This window comes from Sus scrofa, chromosome 13, assembly GCF_000003025.6.
Source record: "Sus scrofa isolate TJ Tabasco breed Duroc chromosome 13, Sscrofa11.1, whole genome shotgun sequence".
In the NCBI taxonomy this organism is placed as follows: Eukaryota; Metazoa; Chordata; class Mammalia; order Artiodactyla; family Suidae; genus Sus; species Sus scrofa.
Window position 1 is genome coordinate 206104554 of NC_010455.5, and position 19610 is coordinate 206124163.

Below are 19610 nucleotides of genomic sequence, written 5' to 3' on the forward strand. Positions count from 1 at the left end.
GTTGTGGGTTTGATCCCCGGTCTCGGGGAGAGTCGGGAGGAAATGGAAGAAGGCGCTGAAGGCTACACACCTCCGGTAACAAGATAAGTTCTGGGTGTGTGGTGCTGGGCACGGTGACCAGAGGTGGCAATATTGGGGTGCATACTGGCCAGTTCATCATCTTAGAAGTTCTCACCATAATTTCTTTAAACATTGTCCTTAAGGGAGGTGAGAGAAGTTACCTTAACACGTTCGCCGTGTATACACCTGATCCTTGAACAACTCAGGGATCAGGGGTGCCGCCCCCAGTGCCATCAAACTGCACATACTGGAGGTCCCGCCGGGCATGGCTCAGCAGTCACGAATGCAACTAGTATCCATGAGGACAAGGGTTCCATCCCTGGCCTTGCCCAGTGGGTTAAGGATCTGGCATTGCCATGAGCTGTGGTGTAGGTCGCAGATGCCGCTTGGATCCTGTGTTGCTGTGGCTGTGGCGTAGGCCGGCAGCTGTAGCTCTGATTCGACCCCTAGCCTGGGAACCTCCATATGGCTACAGGTGTAGCCCAAAAAAGAGAAAAAATAAAATAAAATAAAACGCTTGTATTGCTGTCTTGTCCTCCACGACAAAGGCACCTCCCCCAAGAGCAGGAAGCCAGCACGGTTTGCACAGAATCAGGACGCAAACCCTGGTTCTTTTGGCTCCGTATCGTGAATGTTATTCAGACACAAACTTTTCCCTACACTTCGTGAATAAAAAGGTGTGTAACTGGAAAACATAGATGCGATAGTTATCGCAAAACAAGGACGCGTACGTGGGCTCAGGCACGTCAAACCCCGTTGCTCGAGGGTCAGCCGTGCACGTCAAACCCTCACACTACGTGCCTTAGACTTACACAGTGTTTTGTCAAGTATATCTCAATAAAGCTCAACCTTTTTGTTTGTTTGTTTGTTTGTCTTTTCAGGGCCAAACCCACGGCATATGGAGGTTCCCAGGCCGGGGGTAGAATCAGAGCTACAGCTGCCGTGTCTTCGACCTACACCACAGCTCACGGCCACGCCGGATCCTTAGCCCACTGAGCAAGGCCAGGGATCGAACCCGCAACCTCAGGGTTCCTGGTCGGATTCATTTCCACTGCGCCACGATGGGAACTCCCAAAAAGGAGAGTTTAAATGGACATTAACAATGTTTCCTCAGGAGTTAACGGATTTCCCAGTTTGTGGCTTGTCATTTCACCTTTTACAGTACCTTTTGCTAGAGAGAAGTTTTCATTTTTACACAGTTAAATAGCTTGGAACGTCCTGGGGCCAAGGAAAGGGGGCATGGTTTGGTTTTGTTTTATTTTGGTTTTTTTGTTTTTGTTTGTTTGGTTTGGTTTTTTTTTAGGGCCACACCTGTGGGATGTGGAGGTTCCCAGGCTAGGGGTTGAATCGGAGCTGCAGCTGCCAGCCTACACCATGGCCAAGCAATGCAGGATCCTTAACCCACAGAGCCAGGCCAGGGGTCGAACCTTTGTCCTCAAAGATACTGGCGGGGTTGACCATGCAAACTCCTGGGTGTGTTTTAACTCCAGGCTCCAGAGAAAATAGGCCTTGAGACATTTTCCCCTGCGTGGGACCCCCTCCCTGTGGCTTTCCTTGCTAGGTGCCTTTGCTGACGGGTGGCCTTGCCCAGGTTCCCCCGTCATCAGTTCAGGGCAGCTCCTCCGCAGGCCTGCTTTCCCTGCTCTCCAGCCTCGCCTGAGGGTTCACGGGGCCCAAGTCCCATCTCCTCCCCCGCTGGTGTCAGCAACACCCAGGCTTTGCTTACTGAGATCAGCAAATGCTCCCAGCGCGCTCTCGTGTTTCTTGCTCCTCTGGTTTTTGGCCCCTGGGGACACAGACTTCCTGTGGTCCAGGACATTCCAAACTGTGAGAAAAATGGTCATGCCAGACCAAGATAAGCAGCACTCAGCAGAGTCCGGCAGACAAAGCCCAGAGCCACTCTGCAGAAATGCACTCTCAATCCAGGACTTGGGAATTCCCACAAAGAAGAGCCCAGAAACACGAGCTTCTAGGACTTCACCTCGCAGCAATCACGAACAGGAGCCAGCGGCGGCACGGGGAACAGAACCAGTGATTTGAAATTATGCCTGTAACATTACACCCACCATTGCTAATCAGACGTTTCTAACCTGAGGGTTTTTCATCACATCTAAGGCCAAATACCGCCAGAAATAGAAGTCACTACATACATTTTAAAACACAGTTTTAGGGGAGTTCCCACGGTGGCTCAGCAGTAACAAATGCGACTGGTATCCATGAGGATGGGGGTTCAATCCTTGGCCCCGCTCAATGGGTTAAGGATCCAGTATTGCCGTGAGCTGCGGTGTGGGTCGCAGATGTGGCTCAGATCACAAGTTGCTTTGGCTGTGGTGTAGGCTGGCAGCTACTGCTCCCATTGAACCCCTAGCCTGGGAACTTCCCTACACCGAAGGTAAGGCCCTAAAAACATAAACAAATAAAACACAGTGTTAGGAGTTCCCGTAGTGGCACAACAGGATTGCTGGCGTCTCTGTAGCACCGGGATGCAGGTTCCTTCCCCAGCCTGGCACAGTGGATTAAAGGATCTGGCGTTGCTGCAGCCGTGGCTTGGATCTGATCGGATCCCTGGCCCAGAAACTCCTTAGGCAGGATGGCCAAAAAGAAAAAAAAAAACAACGCAGTTTATATATATCCAACATAACTTCAACTTTCCTTAGGTCCTTATTTTTCTTTATATAAGCACTTTAAATTTACTTTTCCTGTTTGCTGAGCAACCTCTTGTTTCTATCCTTTTGTAAAAAAAACTTGTCTTACTAACCTAGTAAAGTATACTATACATGGTCATTCTAAACAATATTTGAAAACGACACCGTTACTGAAAGCTTTGAAAAAATTGTCAAAACCCATAATTCAACTGTATTCATCTACATAGGCTACTACCATAATGCATTTCCTTTGAGGCTTACAAAGAACGCGCGTGTTAGCTCAGCATGCACAGTGAGGGCGTGTGTATGGAAGGTGCGATAGCGGAGTATTTTTATTTTCCTCTTGTGCCCGAACACCGCTGAGTTCAGGACCCATCACTGCGTCCACATGATGCTCCAGGAATCCAGTTACCTTTTTGGGTTCTTGGCCACGCCCTCAGCATGCAGACGTTCCCGGGCCAGGGATCCAACCAGCGCCACAGCAGTGACAACACCAGCTCCTGAACGGGTAGGGAACGCCTGGTTATCTTTAAAAGAAGCTTAATTCATGCTTGGCGGGAGACGGGGGATTTCTAGCAGTTTAAATGTTGTGTGATGAATTAAGGAACTTAGACAAACGTTTTGGAAGGCGAGGGGCTTGAGATATCTATGTGATAAGGAGGCAGGCGGTCTTAGGTGTGGGGAAGGGAGAGTGGAGGTGGGGACAGGTGAGGCACAGGTGTCACTTGTAACCTGAGTTACAAGACTTCACGGGAGCCACGTTCAAAAATGCAGGCACTGCGGGAACCAAGGCTGCAAATGCAGTATTCCTAGAGCTGCAGGCAGAGGGGACAGGAGCCTGCCTGCAGAAAGCCTTTGGGCAGAGAACTAACAGCCAGGGAAGGACCCCCACTGTCAGCAAAATCTAGAATTTTCTGACGACGAGGATAATGATATAACCCCTCTGTACAATTACTTGTGAAACCACTGGCCCTGCCTCTGGCCGCTGTTTGATTTTTCTCTTTTCTATTTGCCTCTTGGTCCTGTCATTTCTGTTCCCTTTGGCCAAAGGCAGCATAAGCCTGCACCAGCTTCCCCACCTGCCTCAGCAGCTGCCCAGTGGGACCTGCTCCCGCCAGGCCTACGCCAACTAAAAGCTGGCATCTGCCACCTGCCTCTACAAAGACAAAGTCACGAGCCGCTGCGGCCACTGACCTTCCAGCCCCTGCGACGAGTTCAGGGCAGAGATCAGGCGTGAGGCGCTCTGGGAAAAACTGGCAGAACAGGTCTTCAGAGAGTTAGATGTCTTCAGGAGATCTGATGAGCTCAATTTCTTGCATCTTCTCGTATCTAGAAAAGACGTCGGCTCCTTGTGACCAGCAGGAACCTTCAGGAGACGAGCAGCGACCTTCTGCCAAAATGTGTGCCTGACTGCATGTTCCCCCCCTCCGCCACTAAAATCATAAATACACTGACCTTCCCCACCTCTTCAGAGCAGGTCCTCAGAGCTGAGACGCCGTCTCCAGGGCTATAGTCCTCATTTTGTCCCAAATAGAACTTAACCCACAGCACCTACCTTTTGCCCCCCCAAAAATACTGTTGCCATGGTTACCCTCACGCCCACAATCACGCTGCTTTTTTTGGAAGCCATCAAGATGCCCTCCACCCACCCCACGGGGAGCTTCCCCCCAGGGCTGCCGCAACCATGTGCCCCTCCCCAGGTCACGCTGGCTGCTGACCCCGCCTCGTGGACTGGTGGTCTTTTCACTGTGTCCCCGAGCCTTAGGTCGACCCTTAGGTGATACCAAGGCTGGTAGAGGCAACTGGGGCCTCTGGATCCCGTGAAGGGGAGGAGGTGGACTTCCCAATTCCAGCTCGGCATCCCCAAGGGGCAGCTGTGGCGGGCCGCACCCGAGGCACATGGAGGCTCCCAGGCTAGGGGTCTAACCAGAGGGGCAGCTGCCAGCCTACAACACAGCTACAGCAACGCCAGATCCAAGCCGCATCTGTGACTTACACCACGGCTCATGGCACTGCCAGATCCTTAACCCACTGAGTGAGGCCAGGGATCAAACCCACAACCTCATGGATGCTAGTCAGGTTCTTTAACTGCTGAGCCACGAAGGGAACTCCCAACCTTCAATATTCTTTTTTTTTTTTTTTTTTTGTCTTTTTGCCTTTTTCTAGGGCCGCTCCCGTGGCATATGGAGGTTCCCAGGCTAGGGGTCTGAATGCAGCTGTAGCTACTGGCCTACGTCAGAGCCACAGCAGCGTGGGATCCGAGCTGCGTTTGCAATCTACACCACAGCTCAGGGCAACACCAGATCCTTAACCCAATGAGCAAGTCCAGGGATCAAACCCGCAACCTCATGGTTCCTAGTTGGATTTGTTAACTGCTGAGCCATGACGGGAACTCTAACGTTCAATATTCTTAATCACCTATAAAGTAAGCACAGTTCATGAAGACACGTGTCAACTTTCCCCTGGAGGCGACTGAGTTAATTCGGTTTGGGCAAAGGAAGATGCTTCTGTCAGCATGTTTTCTTCCTTCACTCTATAGGGACAGACTCCTTTCTCAATACCACTCTAGGGCTTGAATTGTTGTCCTTGCTTCCCAGGATGGATGGTGGCAGGTCCCATTGCCTCTGCTTGCCAGAAGCCCCCTCGACAAGGGTCTGGGTGTTACTGAACTAGGCTCACCTGCCCAACGTGCAGCAAACCACACGCTGAGACCCCGAGGTGTGCATCAGAGGGAGGGTTTATTCGCAAGGCGACTGTCCATTGAGGAGATGGGAGAACAAATCCGAAATCCACTTCCCCAAAGGTGACGGGCTTGCGATGACGATGGGACGAGGAAGCAGGTGGTCTTAGGTGCGGGGAAAGGAGGTTGCAGGCAGGGAAAGGCTGAGTCACACGACTCCTCATGGGAGCCACATCAAAAATGGAAGCCCTTAGCATGATCTGAGTTTGGAGTCTTCAGCCCTCTTAGCTCCAACGACAAATGGCACAGGCCCGGTTTCGGTCTTGGTGATTCCAACCAGTCTGAGCTGGCTTGAACCTGACAGAAGCCCACTCCCAACTCTGGGAAAACCACTAAAGCCTCTGTCACTATAGGTCACAGGGTTATCTATGGGGGGAGGTGTGTTAAGGGGTCCAAAGTAATTAAGTTGAGTTTGGTCAGTGAAGGCAGGTTAAAAGCCGGTTAGTTTCTGGCCAGCTGTTCCCTCAGCTGCTGTTTTATTAGGGAAGCTCAAGAATTTCTGTTAGTCACCTAACAGAAGCTTCTGTTAATCTTATATGACTTTTTTTTTTTTTAAATCCTTTGGGGCACAATTTCATGGGGGAATCTGTTTTGCCCATGTATCTTGTGACCAGAATGAATCTCCAGCCTTAGCCAAGGTGGAGGGACTCTCCCGGATGGAGTTGAGGTGTGGACAGGCTCCTCCGAATCCAGCAGTGGCCGTGGTGAGAAGGCAGGATCAATAGTTAGAGGGGAGTTACCGCTGGGGCACAGTGGGTTAAGGGTCCCCTGTAGCGGCTGGGGTCCTGCATGGTGCAGGGTGGATCCTCTGCCAGGAGCAGTGGGTTAAAGATCCGGCATTGCCACCGCTGCGGCTGGGATTCAGTCCCCGGCCTGGGGAACTTCCATATGCCGAAGGTGTGGCCATAAATATATATATATAAATATGGAGAAGAAAGGCTAACCACACCTACGCCATGTTTATATCTAACTTGGGGGAGTCATTGCACTGCAAGCAATAAACCCTCAGGTAAAATAAAGCTTGCATTTCTGAACTGCCCAGCTAAGAGACTAGCGCGGTCCACGGCGCCACCTGCCCTGCTGGACGACCACAGGGAACCATGCGGTCGGAGAGCGACAATGGCACCCGCCACACCCACCTCGGTGTCCCCGCGCCCAGGCCCAAGGGTCACCCGGGTCAGAAAGAACAACCCGCCTGCGCCTGGCGGCTCTTCCCGGGGGCGTGGCTTCGAGGCGCGGCGCGGGGAGGCGGCCCGGTTGCGCGCGCAGGACCTCGGGTGTGGTGCGCGCGCAGCGGCCGCTGCCCCGCCCCTCGCCGTCCCTGCCTGTGATTGGCCTCCTCCTTCAAGGGGGCGGGCCGCCACGCGTCAGTCCGGGGCGACCTCCGCCCTCCCGGCGCGGCTCCGGGCGGGCGCGTAGGAGTCACAGCCATGGCGGCCTCGCTTCTGCTGCGGCAAGGACGGGCCAGGGCGCTGAAGGTAAAGCGGTGCCGAGCCGGCGGCCGGGAGCCCGTGGAGCGCCGGGGCGAGCCTGCGGCCCTGACGGTCACTCCGGCCGTCCCGGGACGCCCTGACCTCGCTTCCCTGGCCGAGGAGAGGGCGCTGGGTGCGGGGAATGGGGGGCCGGGCCCGGGGCGTGGCCTGGGTCATTGCAGCCCCCGGTGTGCTGTCCAGGCCACGGACAGGTGTGGGGCCGCAGAGGTCCCGCCCGATCAGCGTTAGAACCGTTGAGGACAGTGTCTTTATTGCTTATTTAACTCGAGAGGAAATGAGGGAATTTTCAGGCGCTTGGTTGGCCGGGTAGCTTACTTGGCAGCCACAAGAAGGACCAGGCTGGTCCTTTTTTTTTTTTTTTTTTTTTTTTTTTTTTTTTGGTATTTTTAGGGCCGCATCCGCGGCATATGGAGGTTCCCAGGCTAGGGGTCCAGTCGGAGCTGTAGCCGCCGGCCTACAGCACACCCCCAGCAACGCGGGATCTGAGCCGCGTCTGCGACCTACACCACAGCTCAGGGCCACGCCGGATCCTTAGCCCACTGAGCGAGGCCAGGGATGGAACCTGCGTCCTCATGGATACCAGTGAGATTCGTTTCCACTGCGGCAGGACAGGAACTCTAGGCTGGTCTTTGGAGAAAGAAAGGCTTCCTTTCTCCATGTAGAAAAAGCCAAGTCCCCTTCACTCTGTTTAAAATTAGAAGGGGCTCTTGTTACAAAAGCAAAAGCTAATGGTTGCAAAATCAAGTGCAAAAGGTGGACGACATCTCTTGTCCGAGAGTCCACTACTTACCCTACTCACCTAGTTTTTTAAGCTGTCATGTAAACATATACACACATGCTTCTGTCATAAGCATAAGAAGCAAACGTTTCACCTTCACCTGTGTGCTGTAAGCGCCTCTGCTCTGTGTCCAGCACTGGAATAGGACCCAGCACACAGTAGGCCTTGGTAAATATGTGCTGAGTGAGTTAATGTGCTATGCAATGTTTTCCACTTACCATAGATGGTAGACAGTGTTGAAACCACTGCTATTCATCTACCTTGTTTTTAATGGGTAGATAGTGCTTCTATTTAAGCACAGGAAAACATTTTACAAAATGAATCGGTATTTTGTAGGTCGGTAGTTAATTGGAGATTACAAGAAAGTGTGCTCAGGTAAAAGTCTGGTTGGAAAAATACCCAGCTGTTAGCAGCGACAGTCCTTGAACTCCGGTGTTTTTTTCCTTGCAGCTTTTTTTTGTGTTTTCCGAAATTTCCATAATGCACATAGATTATGAAAATTGTAATAACCATTAGAAATATGCCCTATGAATGCAAGGCACGTATATGTTGTAATATAGTGTTCGTGTTGTAATAACTGTTGGCATATTTCTCAGGTGTCTGTGTGCGTTCCATCCTTTTGACAGACGGTGCTCCTAGAAGGAGGAGTATTTCGCGGACTCGCTCCTGCAGTTTCTCTCTCTGCAGAATCAGGAAGGAATGAAAAGGAACGGCCACCGAATCCTAAGAAGCAAAGTCCACCAAAAAGTAAGATTCTGATGGTCGTCATAAGGGAGAGAGAATGCAGAGTAAAGAATCAGCTTCGCAAGCATGAAAAGGAGTTTTACTTGCTGCCTAATTTGACTCTTCATTCCCAGCAGGGTCCAGATTATAACCAGACCTAAGATCTGCAATAGATTTTAGACCCAACACAGTAGTGACGTAACCGTAACCATCTTTGATGCATCATGTAGCCCTGTTTTGGTTCTGTCTGTATTTTCTTTTTTCTTTTTAACTTTTTTTTTTGGTCTTTTTAGGGCTGCACCCACGGCATATGGAGGTTCCCAGGCTAGGGGTCTAATCGGAGTTGTAGCCTACGCCACAGCCACAGCAACGCCAGATCCTTAACCCACGGAGCGAGGCCAGGCATCGAACCTGCAGCCTCTTGGTTCCTAGCCAGATTCGTTTCTGCTGCGGCACGTCAGGAACTCCTCTGTCCGTGTTTTCTAAATGCCAAACTCCAGTGTAGCAATGGCAGGCAGGGTGTAAAGGCTCTGGCACTTGGTGGCCCTGATCTAGTCCCATCCTGGCCTGAGGGAGCCGTGACCCCCCTTGTTTTTCTTCCCTGCTTGTGACTTTGGTCGGTGTCAGGCTCAGCTGTGGTCTCCCAGGCTTTGCTTGGCCCCAGTCCAGGATCGCAGGGGGCCTTTGTGGCTGCAGACTCGGTCCAGAGCAGGGCCCTCCCACCGTGACGCACTTTGATGAAGCCTGTTTCCAACCAGTTTCCAGCTCTTCCCACAGTCACATTGACTTTTATCCCTAGTTTTTGACTTTTTATCCTGAATCCAATGTAGTAAACCCTCGTGGAAGGAAAATAGGAAACACAACAGTCCATTTTAGCTACTTCTGGGCCTTTTCTCCTCGCTGCTCAGTACCAGTAACTGATGGTGCTGCAGGTCCATTGCCTTTAGTCCTAATTGACGAAACGTCAGTCACCTCTTAAGATACGTACGTAACATGTACAGTCTCTTTGCAAATCTTTGACCAGCTGGGGTTTAGAAGGGTAACTTGAGTTTGTCTTATTTTCATCAAAATGTCATTTCCTCAATTTGATCATTTGCAAGTGTGTGGATGCTTTTCGTCTCTCCAGCTGCACACAAAGAACGGGTAGGTTATGAAATACTGCTGCGTTGTTGAGTGAGCCGGCCTCCGACTGCCTCTCACATGCCCTCGGCCCTGGCTGAGGAAACGCACCCTCCCCGTGGTGTCTGTGTGTCCATCCACCAGAGGCCTGGATTTAACAGCAGCATTGTCGTATTCTCTCCTGTGCTTGCTGCATTTTTTTTTTTTTTTTTGTCTTTTGGCCATTTGCTGGGCTGCTCCCGTGGCATATGGAGGTTCCCAGGCTAGGGGTCCAATCGGAGCTGTAGCCACCAGCCTACGCCAGAGCCACAGCAATGCGGGATCCCAGCTGTGTCTGCGACCTACACCACAGCTCACAGCAACGCCGGATCCTTAGCCCACTGAGTGAGGCCAGGGATCGAACCCACAACCTCATGGTTCTTAGTTGGATTCGTTAACCACTGAGCCACTCTGGGAACTCCTGCCTGCTGCATTTTTAATGCTGGGGTTCTTTTGTAATTTTCAATTTATCCACTTTCTAATAGGTATCTTAAATATAAGGCCTCTGCTCCACGAATCACCCTTTTAGAAACGTGCTATATGTGAGGAGAAATGGAGCACTTAGCCTCTGACAGTGTGAACGCAACACTGAGCGAGGAACTGGCCTTGGGCTCACACAGCCGCTCCCTCTGGACTCGGCAGGGCCCTGCCGGCCTCTGAGCCCCTTCGTGCTGAGTGGGGTCAGCCTGCCAGTCTTGCTGGGTGGATGTGAGATGCGGCACCTGGGCTGCTGTCTGCGTGTGCTGTCAGGTGGGCAGCACTACACTGTCTGTAATGCACATGACATTTGTGTCTCATAATTTAAAAGAGAATTCTAACCCCTGCATGAAGAGAAAAGAATAGTGCTTCTGAGTCCCTGTGTGTGGGTTTGGGTGTTTCCCCCCAAGTGTCAGCGATCAGGGAGCAAGGCACAGAAGCTGGGGGCCTGCCAGGGGCACATTAGCACATGAAACCCCTGGTGCCCTCCTGCACAGCCGCCTGGCTCGCCTGCATTGATGTTCCAGTGAATTCAGTCACAAGGCTGTTTTACAACAATCAGTAATAACTGAATAACTGTGGCACTGTTTTTTCTGTCTTTTTAGGGCTGCACCCATGACACATGGAGGTTCCCAGGCTAGGGGTCAGATTGGAGCTGCAGCTGCTGACCTACACCACAGCTCATGGCAACACGGGATCCTTAAGCCACTGAGTGAGGCCAGGGATCGGACCCTTGTCCTCACGGATATTAGTTGGGTTCATTACCACTAAGCCATGACAAGAACTCCCTGTGTCACTTTTTAAAGACTCTGTTGGGAAGCCGAAATTCATCAAGTCCCCATTTCAGTAAGTGAGGAATCTCCGGAAATAGGTGTTCAATGTATTTAATTCTAACTGGCATTTCTCAGCCCTGTTTTCCGTACTCCTTGTTATGTCACCTGGGTCTGGTCCCCACAACCCCATCGGTGGGGACAGTGAGTATCCCTGAGTCATAGATAAGAAAGTGGGGGAGGGGGGAGCTCTTGAGCGGCCCCTGGTCACGCAGATGTGGTTGCTGGAGTCTGGACTTGAACCCAGGCAGCAGGGCCCCACAGTCCATACTTACAGTCAATATACTGTCTTGCTCCTGGGAAAAAAAATCTCAATTCTCATGTGTTCATTAAAACAAAAATAAAACCCAAATACTACTAGTCAGGCTCACCTTAAAAGAGTCTTCGTGACCATGTGCAACGCCAGCGTCTCTTCTTTCACATCTTTTTGAAACGCGCCTTCGTTTCTGAATGTGCTTTGCCTGAAGCTAGTCTTGTGGCTCAAGGCCGAGGTGTGGGAGGAGGGCTGCCGCCCTGTTCAAACCCAAGGTCAGGCTGCTTTCAGCAGGGCTACTGGAATGTCGACGGTTCAACAGGCAGAAAAGAAGTTCAGGAAACTCAAGGGTTTTTATCTTTTTGGCCGCATCTGCACCCACACCCGAGGCACATGGACGTTCCCAGGCCAGGGGATCAGTCTGCAGCAGTGGCCGCTGCGCCACGGCGGGAACTCCTTGAAGTTCTATTTTCAGAGGAGGTAGAGAAGCAGTAGAGACCTCTGCTGTCAGTAGTGTTGGTGGACCTTTATTTCTGTGGGTCGCAAGTGCTTCGCTGAGGGTTAGAAGCAGCTCCGAGAGCCCCCATCCTGTGCTGGGAGGTGCGATCCCCTGGCTCGTCCTGTTGAGGTAGCTTCGTGGTTTCATACATGTGTCTTTCAAGGACAGTCCGTCCACACGGAGTGTACAGGCCTCCGTCCTAGGCAGACCCAGGAGGCTTCCTGGAAAGGAACCGGTGACGTCCCACCTGGATTCACAGTGAGGGCCGTTGTCCCTCTGCGTGGTGGCCTGCCTCCGGGTGCCACTGTCCTGCACTGCTGAATGCAGATGGGGACCCACACTGGCACGTTGGCCCAGGGTTACTGGTGGCAGCTGCAGATCATCGTGGGCAAAGCTTCCCTCTGAGTCCCAGGACGCTGCACCTGTGCTGAGTGGGTCAGAGGGTGGCTCTGGATAAAAAACGTTCCTGTAGTTTAATAACCTTTCCGTGGGATTCCCCCAATAACTAAGCCTGAATAAAAGATACTTTAAAGCATTTTTATTTCATATGGTAGATAAGACTATTCTTTTCAAACACAATTTCATTTGAAAATTTCAATAGGTGATAAATCAACATATATATTTTTTGGGGGGGAGGGTCTTTTTAGGCTCGTGCCTGCAGCATATGGAAGTTCCCAGGCTATGGGTTGAAAAGGAGCTGCAGCTGCTGGCCTACACCACAGCCACAGCAACAGCAACAGCAACACCAGATCGGAGCTGCATCTGTGACCTCACAGCAATGCCAGATCCTTAAGCCTCTGAGCAAGGCCAGGGATCGAACCCGAGTCCTCATGGCTCCTAGTTGGGTTCTTATCACTGAACCACAATGGGACCTCCAACCCATATAAATTTTTTTTTCCCAACCTGTAATATTTTTATAACTTATTTAAAATGTAGAAACCTCCATAGGAGTTCCCACTCTGACACAGTGAGTTAAGAATCCAGCTGCAGCTGCTCAGATCACAGCAGAGGTGCAAGTTTGACCCCGATCCAGTGCAGTTCGTTAAAGGATGTGGCATTGCCACAGTCTTGGTGTAGTTTACAGCTGTGGCTTGGATTCACTTCCTGGCCCGGGGACCTTCCATGTGCTGTGGGGGTTGGGCATTAAAAAGTAAAAATCTCCACAGTAAATTTTGGAACATTGAGGTGTTATAATTTTTTCTCTTTAAAGCCACCTGTCTAAATAAGCCTTTGTTTTAAGTTAATTTTTCACCTTGGAAAACTCATGCTCAGTACAGAAGCGGATTAATTAGACAGGTGAGCGGGCCAGCAGGGTTTGGAGGCCAGCACGTCTTGTACATTGCGTATAAGAATTTCTGAGCCGTATCCGATGTGTTTAGAAGGACAGAGGGAGAGTTCCAGTGCCTATGCATGCCTTGTGTTTCACATGATGCTGGAGCTGTGAGCTGCTTCTGCCGTCAGAATGCAGATTCTGGGATGGCACACAGCCGCAGAATCAGACAGGGAGTGGAGGTGACAGAGGAGGTGGTGAGGACGGGCCGATGGTTTTACAGTCACCCACTGCTTTAGCTGTCCAGTCGTATCCTCTTACACTGCCCAGTAACCTCTCTCTGGCCCGTTTCTCTTTTTTAAACCTTTTTTTGTTGGGGGGTGGGCACACCCAAGGCAAGTGGAAGTTCCTGGGCCAGGGGTTAAACCCAAGCCATGGATGCCACCTGTACCACAGCTGTGGCAATGCCAGATCCTTAACCCATTGCACCACAAGAGAACTCCCTCTCTGGCCCATTTCTAATTTGGGGTTATTCCTTAGTTTTCTTTGATCATTTTCTATTATTTTGTTGTAGATCTATAAGCTCCCTATGCTCAGAAAACAAAATTTTTTTTGGATGCCAATAATGTTATAAAGTTAGGCATACATTTTTTTTTTCCACTTTAAAGAAGTCATTTACATTTTAGTGTAAAATAGACTCCTAGACTTGAAAATAAAGACTCTAGCTTTAGAGTTTGCTCATCTGTAATGTATTTCTTAAAATTTTGCTTTTAGATTTGAAAAGTAATTTTATTTTATAAAAACCCCTCCTAGGAGCTCCCGCTGTGGCTCAGTGGGATTGGTGGCATCTTGGGAGCGCTGGGATGTGGGTTTGATCCCCAGCCTGACAGTGGGTTAAGGATCCACAGTGCGGAAGCTGCAGCGTAGTTTACAGCTGCGGCTCAGATCTGATTCCTGGCCCGGGAACTCCATACGCCTTGGGGTGGCTAAAAAATAAATTAAGTTCTTGTATTAAAACAAACAAAAAACCCATCCTATATTTTTCTTCTAATCTGCATGGTTAAAAAAGATGTACCACCTGAGAAAACGGAGTGAAATTAGCTCTAATGCGTGTACTATGGGATTTCATTCTTTTTTGTAACTAACCCGACAAAATCTAAGTCTTCTGTTAGCACTTTCTTAGAATATGCTTTAAAACTCCTCATCTCCAGTGGGGTGTGTATGATAGCAAATTACTTTAGACTTTTTGGTCTTGTCATGCTTTTTCGTGGCAGAAAAAAAAATCCCCAAATGACATGATTTTGAAGGATTTTCTTCCTTTCAGGGCTGCCTGTTTGAACCACGTCATCCTCCCCCTCGTCCCCCCCCACCCCCCCGCTCTAAGGCTCGTGTGTGTTTTCCCCGCGTCACACCACACTCGTCTGTACCTTTGCTTTGCTCATTTGTTCAGAGAGTTCAGGTTCATCAAATACTTAAAAGGTGGGGGTAGCTTTTAAGTATTTGAGATATACCAGTATGTTTAGGGATTTAAGAACGTACACTTTTCTGGAGTTCCTGTTGTGGCTCAGCGGAAATGAATCTGACTAGTATCCATGAGGATGCAGGTTCGATCCCTGGCCTCAGTGGGTTAAGGGTCCAGGTTGCCGTGAGCTGTGGGGTAGGTCGCAGGTGTGTCTCAGGTCTGGCGTTGCTGGGGCTGTGGTGTAGGACAGTGGCCACAGCAACCGATTCGACCCCTGGCCTGGGAACCTCCATGTCGTGAACGTGGCCCTGCATTCTTTGTAAAAATGTCTTTACAGAAAAACGGACAGCATATATTTCTAAACCTTCATCGTTGGAAAATGTCTTTATATTGTAGTCTACTTTAAATTTAGATGGAATAGTAGTTTAAAAATAATTATCGGGTGCTCCATCATGGCTCAGCAGTCACAAACCCAACTAGTATCCATGAGGACGTAGGTTCGATCCCTGGCCTTGCTCAGTGGGTCGGGGAGCTGGCTTTGCTGTGAGCTGTGGGGTAAGTGGCAGACTCGGCTCGGATCTGGCGTTGCTGTGGCTGTGGTGCAGGCTGGCACCTGCAGCTCTGATTCGATCCCTAGCCTGGAAGCTTCCATATGCCATGGATGTGGCCCTAAAAGACCAAAGTAATAATAATAATAATTATCAAGACACCCTCGCTGTGAAGGATGGCGACAAGGTTGTTACTTCTGTTGGTAAAAATCTCATTTAAGAAACTTCTCAGCTACCAAGGAAGCCACGGACGTCTTTTCCCTGTTCTTTCTCGCTGGGCTGGCTCTCGCTCAGGCGTGGGTGTCCGCGGAGCGGTTCCTGACTTGTGTCCAAGATGTTATCAGCAACAAGCTGATACGTAACGAGATGTCTGTGACCTTGATGCACTTACACTGTTTTTCTGACTATTAAAAATGATATTCCTCTTTATGCCGTTTCCTAGATGTAGTGGCGGCACAGGAGGGGGGCACACCGCTGGCCACCCCGGCAGCCCCTGAACTGTCCCAGCAGCTGTCCTCACCCACGTCCCCCCCAGCGGCTGCGAGGCCAGGTGGGACGCTCGCTCCCCCCAACCCCGGTGACAGCACACTGTTCACAGACCGAGGGCGTCCCAGATTCCCATCGAGAAAGACTTTGGTCGAGTTTCCTCGGAAAGTCCTGTCTCCGTTCAGCCAGCAGGGCTCGGATTCAGCAGCCACGCAGGCGAGCAGGGGCCGGGCGGGGGACGCGACCTCGTCCTCCTCGTCCTCCAGCTCCTCGGACTCCGAGTCCGACGACGAAGAGGAGGGTGACGGCTCGGAAGCTGTTCGTCCAGTTAAGAGCACAAGCCCGGGAGGGTCTCCCAAAGCAGAGGCCCCCCGCTCCTTGGCAGGTGGAGCCCCCCAAACAGGCGTCCCAGCAGAAGCGAGGCCAGGCCCCCAGCAGCCACATCCAGACCTCGCCGCTGCAGAGAGGCCCCGCCAGGCCAAGGGGAAGGGGGGCTCCGGGGCACCGGAGGACAGAAGGGCCCCCAAAGCCGCAGCACCCGGGTCACGAGGAGGCCCAGGGGCCGCCAGGCAAAGTGAGACGCCATCGCAGAAAATACCCAGATCAGAGGAGGCAGATGCCGAAAGCCAGAAGCCACCTGAGGTTAAAACAAGCTTACCTGACCCCACAAAATCAGGATTATCCACAGCCCCCAGGGGCGGCCCAGCGTCCGCGGAGCCGGCAGCAACCCCGGCAGGGGCCCGGCTGCCGGCCACTCCTCTCGAGACTGGAGAGCGCCCTCTTGGGGAGCGGGTCCCGGAGCCTGGCGGGCAGGTGGCCTCTCCCCTCTTCAGCAGAGCGCCCTTGGGAGGGCAGGCGGCAGAGGGCGTCGCGGAGGCCAAGGGAGAGCTTCTGGAAGGTCGGCCCCTTGTACAGGGTCCGAAGGCCGTCCCCGACGGGCAGGATGAGGGCGCTGAGAAGAAGGCGCTGAGGCCCGAGGAGGAGGCTGGCATCGCTGGAGACGCAGCACCCGGGACGGCAGGCCGGGACGCCACACAGGGTACATGGACGTGCGCTCGAGACCCTCTTGTCCTTGGGGGTCGGGCTCAGGAGCCGCGGGGCGGAGGGACGTGCTGGGGTCCTGTGACGGCTGCAGGCCCGCCGCCCTCAGAGGGCGGAGGGTGTCTCTTACTTACCAGTGCACACACCGCCACCCCAAATCCCGAGACGGGGACGGCGCGTTCCCCGTGGGGGCGCGTGCCCCTGGCTCTCCCGACTCTGCCCCGCCCGGTGCCGTGTTGGAAAACTGGCAGCTTAGCATCGCCATCCTTCGCTTTGGAGGGCGTCCGTTTTCTTTCTTTTTTCTTTTGTCTTTTTAGGGCCGCACCCGCGGTATATGGAGGTTCCCAGGCTAGGGGGCCTGTATCACAGCCACAGCCACGCAGGATCTGAGCTGTGCCTGCAACCTACACCGAAGCTCACGGCAACGCCGGATCCTTAACCCACTGAGCGAGGCCAGGGATCGAACCTATGTCCTCACGGATGCCAGTCGGGTTCGTTACTGCTGGGCCACGACGGGAACTCCCGAGGGTGTCCTAAGTGCTCGTTTTTGAACCTGCAGTGCATCTTACTGAGTGGGGGGGGGTTTGCTGCTGGCTCCCCCAGCTGAGGAGCGGTGCTCCCAGCCGCCGTGGTGGCCCTCAGCGAGCTAGCCGGGCGTCTCCGTCTCTCCTGAGGGGCGGCCGCGTGTTAGGGGTTAAAGCCTCCACCTGCCTGGGTCTGATTTACCTGAGGGGTGCAGCCGCTGCTTGCGTTTCCTGCACGGGATTTTTATGAAGGGCTTTTTATGCTGCCGTAAATTTTTAAAGGGAAACTGGTTCTTCCTTTTGCTACCGTTTCCTTCCACGTTGAATTTTTGTATAAAATCGAGCGCCCTTCAGGCGGATCCTGCAGAGCAGTGAGAGGCCTGCAGCTGTAGGACCTGTGGCTCTGGAAGCGCTTCAGCAGCGAGCCGCGCTCCCGCCTGTGTGCGCCTCCTGCCTGTCTGGGGCCCCTCGCCTGTGCTTCGTTGCCTGTAGTTAACCTGTCAGTGGTCTCGGGACGCTGACAGGACTTGGGTGTCTTCTTCCCTCCATCCTCTCCCCCTTTCATGAATATGCAAAGTGCCAGCGCCTGCCAGCCTTCTCGGGATGCCAGGACCTGCTCTCTTGATGCACCTGTTGTAGTCAGTCGGCTGTAAATTTGAGAGTGATGCCAGAACCTTCAGGATGCTACCACAGCGGGGGTAGAGTTTTCAGGTCACGCTTCTTTTTGAAAACAACCCAACTCTCATTTTTCATGGTTGGGTTATTTTTCCAAAATTCTCCTTGCTTAAGAGGCTAAAGACCCTGCCCCGAGCGTGGCGCACTTGCAGGGGCGGTGTCTGCGGGTGGGCGGACGCCAGCTCCCCCCCAGCCGCCCAGCCCTGCCTTCCGAGGGATTGGTTCTTGCTGAGTGTTTTCTAAACCCTCGTCTTCCCTGCTTCAGTCTCCACCCTCCCCACACCCACTGTAGGGCGTCTGCTTTGGCGTCTTCCTCCGCTCCGTTGAGATGGGGAGATGTCGCTTTGTTCAATGAGATGTCACGTGGTTGCGTACCACTAAAAAAGTGAAAAATGAAGCTTTCGGTATGCATTCAGATCACGGGCAACTGCATTGTGAGTGAGGGGAGGGAGTCCCCGTGGCCGAAGGTGGGGTCCAAGTGCCCCTCCCGCCTCCACCCAGCCCGCCCCCGTCCCGTGGGCTTGCTCAGGCCACGCTGCAGGGGAGCCGGAGCTTCTGCCCCGTCCACACACGGAGTTTGAAGGTTACCAATTGTGCATGTGTGACCTCAAAATTATAAATTGAGAGGAGTTCCTGTCGTGGCTCAGTGGAAACAAATCCGACTAGTATCCGTTAGGCCAAAGGTTCAATTCCTGTCCTCGCTCAGTGGGTTAAGGATCTGGTATTGCTGTGGCTGTGGTGTAGGCCGGTAGCTGTAGCTCTGATTCGACCCCTAGCCTGGGAACCTCCATATGCTGTGGGTATGGCCCTAAAAAGCAAAAAAAAAAACTCACAAATTAAGTGTAGTTGTTGCTGTAATTGTTTCCTAATTAAAATTATGTTAAGCTACAGGAAAAAAAATTGCCAATTGTGTAGGTGTGTGGGTTTTAATTCTTTTTTCCGCTTAGAGAAATAAGACTAAGTTAGAATTTTTTAGTCTATGAATCTAGTCTACCAACAACTTCTCCAGAAGTTCAACAACAAAAACTACACCTGTCATTTCCAGCTGCCCTTCACGTGGCGTCGCTCTCACCGACACCGCTGGGCTTTGCCCACTTCTCTTGGATTTAGAGACTTGGGTGCTCCGTTAGTTTCCCTTTTTAAGTTTTTCTCCTGTAAATGGTTGAGAAGCAGATTTTTCATAGACCTGCTTTTTTCCTCCATCTGCAGATGACCTGAAAGCCCCTCCACAGCGGTTCTGGGCGTTTTCAAAATCCTGGGCGGCTGTAGGTGTTAGGGCGCCTTGTGGGAAGTCTCCCGTTTCTTCTGTCCTCAGGGCTGATGTGTGTTTTAGTATCAATTCTCTGCTGATTTGTTTGCCTTCTCAGACGCTATTGCTTCATGGGCTTTTCTGAGTAGACAGTGTATTCATTCCAAGTGGGGCTTATGAAGAACGTGCTGGGTGTGTGTGTGTGTGTGTGTGCGCGAGCGCGTGCGTGAAGACTTAACCAGAAGCGCCCTCCTTGGGGGTCCTCACGGCCTTGTGTCCCCCGCAGAGCCCACGCCAGCCGCCGCGGCCGCCGAGCCATTCGACAACAGCACGTACAGGAACCTGCAGCATCATGAGTACAGCACGTACACCTTCCTCGACCTGAACGTGGAGCTCTCCAAATTCCGCATGCCTCAGCCCTCCTCGGGGCGGCAGTCCCCCCGCCACTGAGCGCCCGGCCGAGAGTCTCCTCTCCTGCCGTCCTGCATCCTTGCCTGGGAAAATAAAATCTGCACAGCGGTCACGGCCTGTGTCCTTGTGTCCCTTCCACACCGAGTGCAGGGAGCGGTGAGCCAGCCACGCTCCTGCTGGGCCCTCAGGTGTGTGGGGAAACGTCCGCGCACAGGGAGCCCTTCTTTGGTCACAGAGCAGGACTCAGTGGGCAGGCCCACAAAATCAGGCTCGCGGGTGCTTCCCGAG

The 19610-nt window shown here is 52.3% G+C and overlaps 1 protein-coding gene and 1 long non-coding RNA gene across 3 annotated transcripts; one reads left to right on the forward strand and one right to left on the reverse strand.

The window, feature by feature from the left end:
- LOC106505505 lies at positions 2654-6692 on the reverse strand. Its single transcript, XR_001299987.2, has 3 exons — positions 5385-6692; positions 3900-4034; positions 2654-3205 (listed from the first exon to the last, which is right to left on the reverse strand). It is a non-coding gene; the product is annotated as an uncharacterized LOC106505505 (long non-coding RNA).
- Positions 6784-19434, forward strand: NDUFV3 (NADH:ubiquinone oxidoreductase subunit V3). 2 transcript variants are annotated; one of them, XM_003358981.5, is made up of 4 exons: positions 6784-6923; positions 8343-8463; positions 15379-16461; positions 19198-19434. In XM_003358981.5, the coding sequence occupies exons 1-4, from the start codon at positions 6876-6878 to the stop codon at positions 19359-19361; spliced, it is 1416 nt and encodes a 471-aa protein (XP_003359029.4). In that variant the 5' UTR covers positions 6784-6875; the 3' UTR covers positions 19362-19434. The 2 variants fall into 2 exon arrangements, with proteins under 2 accessions (XP_003359029.4, XP_020926701.1); XM_021071042.1 differs by lacking the exon at positions 15379-16461.